The following is a 12,802-nucleotide window of genomic DNA, read 5'->3' on the forward strand; positions in this document are numbered from 1 at the left end:
CATTTAGGCAAATAGAACCAATGCATCCTTCACGTTCAAGAAAGAGAAATGGAAAAGTGTAGAGAAGAAATTAACTTGGTAAACAGAGGGAGGTAATTATGCAGTGGAGGAAAATTCATCACCAGCTTCCTTATTCTCTGGTCAGAAAGAATCCACCAAAGTCTATAGTGCATACGCACGTAGACGCCCACGAAGAATGAATGATGACATTGACCAAGGGAAAGAATTTATACATATTCTACTAAACTTATGTGCATCAGTGCATGTACCCATTATTCCCAAATGTATGTACATGAATAGTAATCTAAAAAATGATTTATGTATCCTTTTCCATAAACGTTTATTTAGGGTAATGCTATTATGATAGAGAAATTAAATATGCAGATAAAATTTTATAAATAAAGGAAGTTGATGATTTGATTATTACCTAAATGTTCATTATATTTTTAAATTTAGTTTACCCTAATATTACTCTTTACTTTTGGATCTTGATTTTCTTTTATGCTGTTAAAAATATTAAAAATCATGTAAGAAGAGAGATTTTTTCATATGCTCAAAATACAGTTTGGTAAATTATATCATAATACAAGCAGTGAAAAAGTCATTTTATTTTTATTATAACATGTGTGACATATCAACCGTGCTTTAGTAGACAAATATTTCTCGTGCATGAAAAGCAAATTGGTGTGTGAATATCATGTATATATATAATGGGGTGTGTTATCCACACACCCTATTTTACTTCTCACACACTCCTTTATAATTTATGCCCGTTGATATTCTTCAATTCATCTGATCCGACGGCCGAAATTAAAAAGGTGTGTGAGAAGTAAGAAGGGATGTGTAGATATCATACCCAATAATAATACCAAGATAGTGAAAGTTGTAAAGACGAAACTACCCTTCTCTCTCTCTCATATAGTTGGCCAACACATGGAACCACACCACATATACCATCATCTCTTTCAGCATAGTGCTTCATCTTTTGCCTTTAAGACCATCTGCGCTTTAGAAGTGGGTGGTCTTCCTCCCTCGAAAGACTCCACATTTCCTTTTCTCTCTTCCCTTTTCTCCTCGCTAATTAATCCATGGACACAGCTCACTGACCACAGGTAAAGCAAAACCCTTTTCTCTTTTTCCTCCATGAAATCATGAAATTATCTTCTATGGTTGAGTTTTTCAAAGCCAATATTTAGAAGAAATATCTAGCTGTGGGTTTGGAAAATTATCTTCCTTGCTATATTAGTTAGTTTTAAAATTGTAATAATTTACTTTTCTTCTTTCCACTAATATTTTCTGAATTTATATAGTTGCATCTACCAAAGGTCTTCCATTTTTTGTCATGAAAGTTAAAAAGTACTGCACTTTTCTTTTCTTTTTCTTCTTCCCATCATCTGATAAAGTAGGTTGTTTTCTTCCTTTTACTTTCATGTTTCTTCTCTCCATCCTTGTCTCTTAAATTTTTTGGAGTGACAACATATACTTCTGTTGGTTTTCGATCACCAAAGTTATGGCCTTTTCTTGTCGCTTTGTTTATTTTTTGGGTGTATTTTTATATTTTATTTTCAGGGTATTGGAGTGGTTAAATCCATGGAAGATTTTTCTTCTACAAGGCCAATCACAGAGAGAAGGGCAAGGCCACAAAAGGATCAAGCTTTGAATTGTCCAAGGTGTAATTCCACCACCACAAAATTCTGTTATTACAACAATTACAGCCTCTCTCAGCCAAGATACTTTTGCAAGACTTGTAAAAGGTATTGGACTGAAGGTGGATCTCTGAGAAATGTTCCTGTGGGTGGAGGCTCGCGGAAGAACAACAAGAGATCAAATAATTCCGATTCATCGTCACCGTCCACGTCTTCAGCGAAGAAGGTTGCTTATGATCATGATCACCATCTGACCCCACATAGCAATTTTCCTCCTCAGTCTGCTTCTCAAAACCCTAATAAGATCCACTTCCAAGGCCAAGATCTCAACCTTGCATACCCAACAGCTGATCAGGACTATGACAACAACAATATTACCAAACTATCCTTTAGTATTGACAACAAAACCTACCACCCAAACCCTAGCTCTTCGGGCACTACTACTACATCTCATCATTTCTCATCGGCTATGGAACTGCTCACAAGTACCGGGATTGCATCAAGGAGTCTGACTTCTTTCGTACCGATGGCAGCAACGGCCGTGCCGGACCATTCGAATAATATCACAATGTTTTCTGCTGGGTTTCCTTTGCAAGAGTTCAAGCCAAGTGGGCTTAGTTTTTCTCTAGATGGGTTTGAGAGTGCTGGTTATGGTGGGTGCCTACAAGGTGTGCAAGAGAATACTACTAGTCATGCCAGGCTTTTGTTTCCTACTGATCAGGATTTTAAGCAGCAGATTCCGAGCTCCACTACTACTGCTGAATTTGATCAGCACAATAATAGAGGAGGGGAAGGAGATTCTGGTGGTGGGTATTGGAATGGAATGTTAGGTGGGGGATCATGGTAATTCAATTCCCAGAAAAGAATAGAATGAAAAAAAGTAGTGATCTAGAAGAAAGATTGGTATTTTGGTTTTGTTTTGCTTCATGTGTCTTCGATGGCTTGTTTCGAATTGGAGTTGATAACAAGAACAAAGTAATTGGGTACATGAGCTTTTCTTCCTTTTTTTTTCAACATCAGTGTTAATTGTACTTAATCTTCCTTGTTCTTTCTCTCTCTAAGTTTTCTAGTATGATTCGGAGTATCTGTACACCGGAGCGTAGTAGAATTTCTCATCACTCTCACCCTCTTTCTTATTATTTTTGCCTCTATGCATGTTTGAAATTTGTTTTTGGTTTTGCTTCAAAAGGGTGTCTCATGACTCACGAGGAATTTTATACAAAGTTGCATCAAAAGGAGGTCAGGGAAGTCCCCTATTTTCCTATTAGGGTTTCATAAGATTACTCACATAGACTACCTCTTGATCATCTACACAGCAATGCATACGATGCAGTTCCTTAGAATTACTGCTGGAATTCAATGTTTTATTTTCGTTATGTTTTCGGTTACCTTAGCTAGCTAGCAAGCGTCGGTAATTAATTTGTTAATTAGCTGTGCATACAGATTAATGACATATTCTGTGTGTTTACTTTAGTAGTTAACAGTTGGATTTGTGCGTTGATTGTGTATGTATTTAGCAGTTGAGTTTGGATTATTTATTGGTTTGAAGTAATACTAAAGGTGGGTTGGAATGATGGCTGTCAATCCTTCAATAGCAAAAGTTTCTTCTTTTTGCTTGGCAACAGGTCAGAAATGTCAGGTCATTTCATCACCATCTGCGTCTTTGAGATTCTTCCACCCATTAACTCCACCATCCCCACCACGGGGTTGGGTTTTTTTTTTTTTTTTTTTTTTTGCGCCATTATATTTGATGAGTTTAAATTTAAAATTTATGTTTGTTTTTTTTTTAATAAATTTTAAAATTTAAATTCATCAAAAAAATGATAAATAAAGTAATGAGCTTTACCGGTGTTTCATGAGGTGAGAAAAAAATATTCGCTCACCACCCTCTTGCCCTTCATGAATCTTCATAACCCACACAAGTACTCTACAAATGGTAGATGATTTTTCAGGAACAATGAGTGGGTACGCATGACCCAAACAATATTCTAAATTAAATTATATAATGCCCAAGTAAATCAGGGTCTGCCGTCAACAATATAATTTAGAAAACTGTGTCAATTATTTTTTGGGTTCTTTAGATATAAATTCTTGCCACTCTTATTTCCTGTCAAAAATTCACCTAATTATAAACATTCAAATAAAACTCAAATGTAAAAATGGATGCCAAGCATATACCTAATTGACTTATTATTACAAAATATTTACAATTTGTACCACAATATTCAAAATAAAATCAATAAATGTTATTACTCACCTTAATTGCCATGAAAATATAATTATTGCACATATTATTACCCCTAACACACACATATATACGTTCAAATGTATATATTACTACCATAAGCTTAATATATATATATATGTGTGTGTGTGTGTGTGTGTGTGTGTACATATATAGTTTACCTATATGAATGTATAGTAGTATTATATATATCGTTCATATATACACATGCACAGTACTACATATATGATCAAACATATTAAACTAATTAATCTACCTATATTTAAATTTATGATGAGCAAATAACATAGTTTTTGTGGGTAAATTAATATTGAATCAAATAACATTCTTTTATTTTGTAGGTAATTTATTTTCCATGTATTATTACATATATTTGGCACATTTTATTATTATAAGATATATTTACAAATAATAGGTAAATTAATCTTGAATAAAATAAAATTGCTTTATTTTGAACTAAATTAATTTTGAATCAAATAACATTTTTTCATTATGTAGGATTTTATTTTGTATGTATCATCATATATATTGGGCACATTTTATTATTATATGTACAAATAATAGGTAAACTAGTACTGAATAAAATAATAACATTTTTTATGTAGGTGTATTATTTTGCATATATTGGGGTTGCTTTATTATGTAGGTAAATTATTTTGCATGAATTTTTTTGTATATCAAGCATGTTTTTTGTTGTTGTTATATATATGTGTGTGTGAAATAATTTACCTACATTTATATGTAAAATATAATTTTATTGACTTAACTAAGCATGTATTACTACAATTATTAGGCATGTTTTATTGTTATTATATATTAGGCAATGAATTTATTATTTTTGTATTTTTGTAAAATCATTAATTCTCCCTTACAATTTGTATGAAATTAATTGTGTAACTCAAACATTCAAATAGGGGTGTTTTGGGCATCATAATTTTTTTAATGTGTAAAGTCAAATATAATTAATGAATTTGATGATGTGGAATCTAGTCAATGAGTTTTATTTGAGTAAAAAACTTATGTCGAGTTTTATGTGGAAAAAATTAAGTTTCAAGGGTTAAAATCATATTTTCAGTTATTTTTTCCTTTATCATAGAGTTCTTTAACCATAACATTCCTAACACAAAAACACACAAATATATACATGAACACTTTTTAGCAGGAATTTTAAAAGAAAGCTCTCTCTCTCACTTGCACTACATTTGTGAGTTTAAATATTGTACACTCATTTGTGCGTTTTTTTGTGGCATTTATCATTGATTGACATATATTCATAAACTTCACTGTTTTAAATTATATTATTATAAACTTAACACATATCAATCAGTAATAAATATCACAGAGAGGCTATATAAAAAAGATGCAAAAGATGTTAACTCTAAGGTGGGGGCACCACAAACATTCCCCTCGACATCCATGCTAGGGAATAATCTTCTCAACTCTACAAAATCTTCTAGATGTAGACCCTCCCTTAATTAATATAATATGTAATTAGATTCATGCATAGAGATAGATATAAACTTTCTAACTTCCATATGGTTGTGCCATCTTTTTGTCTATGGTAAATTGATGAGCACTAGCTAGGGTTATGGCTCCTGTTGCTTGCTAGTTACAGTGATATATGTAGGTGGATGTGCACCACCCACCATGAACATCTCTTTCTTGCCAAAACTTGGGAATGTACAATCTACTCCACCAATCTCTCTTGGCTTTTCACTTTATTCGTCCCTTTTTGCTTGCAAAACTTGTTCTGATCATCCTTATGCCATTAATCCATCGTATGTTAATCGTCTGTTGAACGGATAATGTATTTTTTAAACACGTGAGAAATATTTAAATATGAGTTAGCAAGATAGCTAATTATACATTAAATAAATTTATTTTAGTTTTTTTTATTCCTTTTACAACTCACGAGATCATCACAAATTCAATTATGTGTGTGACATATGTGAAAGTAAATTGTTTTTTTCATTTTTGAGAGGGGTAAAATTACCACTCACATGACTCTCAGTTGCTAAATTCGTGAAAAAGTTTGATGGAATCAAGTTGCAAATACATCTATTCCATAACAAAAAATTAGGAGATCGATCTGTTACTAACAATAATTGGTTACCGCTTGAGCACTAAATCCAGCAAAAAAAAAATCGTGAAGTTATATGTGTTGATCGAACTGCAAAAATACTGGTCTGGAGATTTAGACCAAAAGAACTGCTAAAATGAAAAGGAGCAAATATTAATCCAATGGGATCAAAATATTTCTGATTCTCTATACGTTTTGATCAAAAGGTTACCCAATTGAAATTCTTTAGAGAGACAAACCTTAGATTTCTTACACCCCACCAACAACAGAGCAAGAACTGTTGTGGAAAATCTATTGAGCCCATCGTACCAGATTGCATGGCGTCGAGAAATATACCAAAATCAAAGAGTGTTGCATTTGGGGGATTTATAGGGCAATAGAGAATGAAGTGTGATATTTCTGAATCTGTTATTGTCTTAACAATCCAAAGTGCCAAGATCACACCCATTTTTCACTTCGACAAGCAAATTGCCAGCAATCTATCTCTCTTTGAAAAAAAAAATGTGCCAAAGAGCTTCAATTAGCTAAACATCCAACAAATTAATTAACTTAAATTAAATGAAACTCATGGAATGGAATACTAAAAAAGAACTTCACTAAAACTAAGTTTGGACTTACGCGACTACCAAAGATGAATACAAAGAATACAAAAACACATTCATCCCATTGTCCTAACTTCTTAGAAAACTATCTTAACGAGGGGTCCTTTAATAAACTTCACACATGACCTCTGAAATCTCAAATACAGCCCTGTCCTTGGCAAGCCCTCGACGTTCTTCCGCAGTTGGTGAATACGAAGAAGCCGTGGCACAAATTGGAGCACAAGAAGAAAGTTCACAACATCCGTAGGGGCCTGGTTCCCCTCATGTCTGCAAAGATTATGAGAAAGACTACTGATTATGAGAAAGATTACTGCACACACTTACGATGCTTACAACCAGCAATTAATCTAATCATCGTGTGAAAAATATTGAATCAGTTCGAATATAATTAACCTATCTTATATATGATTAATCTGTTGGAAAAATTAGGGTCTCATTGTTATATTAAATTACATAGAAAATAAAAAAATAATTCATGCAATTATATATCAAATTAATGCATGACATGGTAACCAATGTTAAATGAACATGACATAATGAATTAGAAAAACCTGAAAATTTGGTTGAGGCAAGTGTTAGACACTCTGTCCTTAAGGGAAGTTTACACCCTACTACGGTGCTCATGCCGTTTGTCTCCCAAAATACAATGACCACATCTTTATAATAGTAGCACTCCAAATCACAAGGCTTCGTGAACCAAGATTGTGTTGAAAACTCTCTTATACGGACTCAATGAGATTCTCTAATATTTAGTACACTCTATGTATGATTGTGTAAAGAATGAGAGTGATCTTATATTTTTAGGGGAATTTCCTATTTATAGAATTTGAGATATCTCTTTGGAAAGTATATAACAATTCATGAAGAATCAAAAGTTGCAACTCTTCATTAGAATAGACACATATCTCCACCAAAGGACATTACTTATAATTTCCTTTCAATTAATAAATGTAATATTATTATAATATTATTAATTTTTTCAACATAAAATATACTTATTTAATAAGCAACATCTTGGTTAAATGATATGCTTAGGAGTTAGGAATAAACTCCAAAGAGAGAGATGCTTATCGTACTTGTGGAATAGGAACAACTGCTAAAACATCTGGGAAGAGATCCTTACAGATCTCTCCCACCAAATCTTAGGAATTTGAAGATTTGGACTTTTAAAATTTGATCAAACGGCTACAATTAATATAACTTTTAGATGAACCTTCTGTTTGTAACCGTTGTATCAAATTTTAAAAGTCTGAATCTTCGGATCTCTAGGATTTGAAGGGAGAGATCCAAAGGGGATCTCTTCCCGATATATCTCTCCTCTCCCCAAGGCCGAAAGGGCCCTCAACTTTCAGGTCCCACTGCGTAGTTTAAGAACTTGAAGAAGAATGTCTTCGATATAAAAGAGATGCATGATCGCTCTCAAGCTAAAAGCTACTTTTATAAACTTTTTGTCCAGTCTGATACACTTCGTGACGCAGCACGAAGCCAACAAGGATTACAAGCGTAATTCTTGAAGAACAAAGTTCTAGAGTCCACCAATTTAGAGAGAAATCCCAAAGGTTGTATTTGATTAAAGATTGAGTTGATGATGACAACGAAGCAGCCAATGGGTTAAATAAATAGATTACAACTCTCTGAGACAACGCAAAGCGCTAAACGAAAACAAACGCTATTAATCAGATGACAAACGAAAAGTCCGATTTTTATTACTGAACTTAAAACACTGTTTTGGAAGCCTAAACAACCTCGGATGTCTAAAATCTATCGTATGTCACGACAAAACAGTGTGTTTGAATCACGGCGCCCATTCTTTGACTTAAGTCTGTCCATTTTCTCTTTAATCCATTCGGCCATTTGTTCTACATCACTTCATATCCTCGTTGATCATAGAAGTGAGGATTCACCAAGACGGCAAGACAGCAAGCGCGTAGACTATATTACATATATCACAGCAATCGAGTAAAATGATGGCTTTGTTGTTAGCCACTCTTTACTTGGTTGGCAGAATTATCCTCCGTAGCCACTGGATTCAAATCTGGACTGCTGGTTCCACAAAACACACAAGAACATAAATTTCCACTCATCAAAAGAAAAAAAATATCAATGGATACACAGACATACATATAAATATTAAGATTAGGAAGATATCTCTTCCGCGTGGGATTCATACTCGTTGAACTATTGACAGACCCGGAGGAGCTTGTTGAAGTATAAACTTAATGTTCCGATTGATATGGTTGTCTCCTTCAAGATGTTGAAGCTTACAAACATCAGTGATACCTCAATCCCTCGGATTCGGAACCTTTTGAAGAGTGGAAATCTGCAACGAAGAATCCGCTTTTAAACAAAACAAGAGATGAAGTTCATATAAAGTATTAAGTTGTTTCGGGGAAGTTGACGTTCTTATGTTGTACCTTGTTTGGTATTAAATTTGAATTGCTCATTGACATTGTATAGCTAAACATACTAGACAATCTCAAGGTCAAACCTTTTGGTTGCTTCCTTTGCACCTTGTTTGGTTGTGTTTGTTTTCATTCCCTGAGGCAAGAGCCAATAACTTGAACGATTTTATCAACAAACTTCAACAAGAGCATAATCTTTAGACACAGTTGAAGCATTATGACCTCGAAGAAATGACGCAAATGACGCCTGGTGCAAAAGATGAGAAGCAACCGAACTCATCCTTTCTCCGTGAGACGTTGAGAGCATCTGCTTCACTTCTCCGGAGGATATGACTGAATCCGTGCGTTTTGTGGTCAAATCTGGACATAGCTTGTAAGATTGTGAATGACAATGAATGTTGTATTGGATCATTTTGTTGTAAGCCACTTGTTTACCAAGTTTTTAGCAACCAAAGTGATCCGATAGTCCTAACATAATAAGAATTATGGAGTCTTATTCCTTGCAATTAACCTAAAGTAAATCTGATAGATTTTATTACGAAGATGTAGAATCATGGTGGGACTTAAACACTATAGAGATAGGGTCAATCTTCACAGCCAATGATAGGTCAGTTGTGTTAAAAACCCTAACGATATAAATACCACGGTTAAGTCCCTGCTTCCATACGCTTATACTCTCAATCACGCCAAACCCTATTCATGGTAGAGAGACATTTTGAAGTAACTGGAAGTAGAAGACAAACTGTGAGCTCAAGCCACCATGTCTCCAATCGGTGCAGGTTAGTATCATTCATCTTCTTCTTGTAATTATCATGATGCATGTTAAATTGTGATCCTAGAACCATGTTGTATTAGTCCACCTTACATGTGGTATCAGGGCCAAACAACATGACTAGAATCCAATTCAAATAACTGCATCGTTATGGATAATTCAAATCATCCTATTTTGCTTCCGCAGTTCATATTCTTTCATGACTTAATATAGTTGTATGTATGATGACCGTGTGCTGCGATGTTATTCATCATAAAGAAGCATATATTATGGCTAATAAGTTTGGTGCAGAAACTTTATATACGGTGCAGGATGTAGATAATACAATCTGCAGGAGTTCAATTGAAATCCCAGCATCGTTTGATATTGAGTGGAACACCAATCCAGAATAACGTCATGGATTTGTGGTCCCTTTTGGTTGAAAAGTACACTTTCAGTGAAGCAATTGAAACAAAATGTTTTATTAGTCAATTATGATTTGACAAATTTATAACTAGTTTCTGATTCATATCTGGAGAATAAAGGAAATCTGAAGGCAAAGGTATAGCAGGTTGATGAATTGTATAAGCTCAACTCAATGTCGAGTGAGTATTCATTCACTTCTTTATATAGAGTTACAAATGATAAGGTTGTTACACTTGATAAACATTTGAATCAGAAAGATAAATGCAAACAGTTTGAATTAGATACAAACATATTTGAAAGAGTTGTGCGGATAATGGACTGTGTTGTTATGATCCTTTCTGTTGCAGATTGCAGCGGGAAGGTTGTGATTGAATTGGTGGAGCTGACGTGGACCTTTCTTTAGGGTTTGGAGATTTATCCGAACTAGGTTTATCACGCCCCCGCAAGCTGATGGGGCGTTGACGAACAGGAAGCTCGGAGATAAGATAATGGAAGCGGACAGAGGACAAACCCTTGGTTAAAAAATCGGCAATTTGGTCAGTGGTAGCCACATAACCAACTTCTATTTCCTTGCGAATGACCTTGTCCCTTATGTAGTGATAATCCACTTCAACATGGCGCATGCAAGCTTGATAAACGGGATTGGAAGCAACAACAATGGCGCTGATATTGTCACACCAGAGACGAGGTGGCTGTAATGGAAGATATAAATCATGGAATAGATTTCGAAACCATGAGAGATGGGCAGAAGTATAGGCAAGTTGACGATACTCCGCCTCTGTGCTAGACCGTGACACTCCACGTTGCTTTTTCGAACTCCAGGAAATTAAATTATTGCCAAGAAATATGCAGTGACCTCCAGTGGAACGACGGTTATTTGGGTCTCCAGCGAAGGCAGTTAGAGTGAGGGGACTGGGTTTGTAAATTAAGCCATGATCATGTGTGCCTTTCAAATACCGTAAGATACGTTTGACCGCAGCCCAATGTGCAGTAGTTGGAGAGTGCATGAACTGACACACTTGGTTGACAGCGTAAGCAATATCAGGACGTGTAAATAGAAGGTATTGAAAGACGCCCACAACATTGCGAAAAGAAGATCCATCTGAGAGAGGCTCACCATCATATAAACTCAAGCGTTTACCACTGGAAACTGGCGTTGAGATGGGCTTGGCATCATCCATATTAGTTTTCTGTAGAAGCTCCAAAATATACTTGGATTGAGTGAGATAGAAGGCAGAAGGCGTCCGTGAAACCTTCATCCCCAAGAAGTAGTGTAATGGCCCAAAATCTTTCATTGCAAAATGAGTACCAAGCTGCGTGATAAATTGAGACAAGTGAGCATTGTTGTTCCCTGTGATTAAAATGTCATCGACATAAATGAGAAGATAAATGATTGTTGAGCCATCAAAATAGGTGAAGAGAGACGAGTCAGCTTGGGAAGCAGTGAAGCCCAAGTCTTCGAGTTTCTGGGAAAAACATTGAAACCAAGCACGGGGTGCTTGTTTCAAACCGTATAGGGACAGTCGAAGTCGACACACATGAGAGGGAAACTGTGGATCAATGAACCCTGCAGGTTGGCGCATATAAACTTCCTCATTCAACGTGCCATGAAGGAAGGCATTTTGAACATCAAGCTGGCGGATAGGCCACTAAAAGTGAAGAGCAATAGAGAGAATGAGCCGAATTGTGGCATGTGTGACCACCGGACTGAAGGTTTCCCATAAATCAATGCCATCTTGCTGATGAAAGCCATTGGCAACTAGTCTTGCTTTAAAACGCTCGATGGAACCATCAGAGTTCTTTTTGATGCGATACACCCATTTATTAGGTAACACATTCATAGAAGACTTGTAGGGTACCAAAGTCCAAGTGCCAGTACGCTGTAAAGCGTTGAATTCATCTGCCATTGCTTGGCGCCATTGGGGAGACTTATTGGCCTGTGAGAAACATGTGGGCTCAACCAAAGTATTAGTAATGTTAGTGATGCAAGTATATCTGGGATTTGGTTTTCGAATTCCTTGTTGACCACGCGTGATCATGGGATGAGTGGATGGAGCAGTATGAGAAGTGATGTTGGCAGGTTCAATATTCACGTGAGTAGTGGGAGTTGGTGGGTGAGAATGGGAGTCTGGGGTAGATGATGGAAGGGTAGTATGGGAAGCCAGGGTAGGTAGCGGTAGGGGGTGAGGGAGAGAAGGGGTAGGGTGCAGGTGAGGGGGTGAGGTGGCGACAATTGGGGTTTGAAGGGAAGGAAGGGTCCGTGGGGTCGAATGTGGTTGGGTGTAATGGAAGGTATCAATGTCCAGGACATGGTCCAACTGACTAGGGTTTGACAAGGTCGGAATAGCAAGTTCTTTATATGGAAAACTCTTTTCATTGAAAACAACATGACGAGACAGAAAAGACTTGCCAGTGGTAGGATCATAACATTTATAACCTTGATAATTTAATGAGTATCTTAAGAAAATGCATTGTTTTGATCGAAACTTAAGTATAGTATCAGTGTATGGACGTAAATAGGGAAAACAAGCACAGCCAAATACTTTGAGAAAATCATACTGGGGTGATTTTGAAAACTGTTTTTGGAAAGGAGAGACGCCATTCAAGATTTTGGTAGGAAGACGATTAATGAGATAATTTGCAGTTTGAA

General features: G+C 35.8%; 1 protein-coding gene across 1 annotated transcript; it reads left to right on the plus strand.

The window, feature by feature from the left end:
- The first annotated feature begins 1,034 nt into the window (after positions 1 to 1,034).
- LOC103439909 (dof zinc finger protein DOF4.6-like) lies at positions 1,035 to 2,632 on the plus strand. The gene is given in 2 exon segments (NM_001328967.1): positions 1,035 to 1,112; positions 1,570 to 2,632. A coding segment is annotated over 1 exon segment (903 nt). The 5' UTR covers positions 1,035 to 1,112; positions 1,570 to 1,590; the 3' UTR covers positions 2,494 to 2,632.
- Positions 2,633 to 12,802: the final 10,170 nt, after the last annotated feature.

The sequence above is a fragment of the Malus domestica genome, chromosome 07 (genome assembly GCF_042453785.1).
Source record: "Malus domestica chromosome 07, GDT2T_hap1".
Lineage (NCBI taxonomy): Eukaryota > Viridiplantae > Streptophyta > Magnoliopsida > Rosales > Rosaceae > Malus > Malus domestica.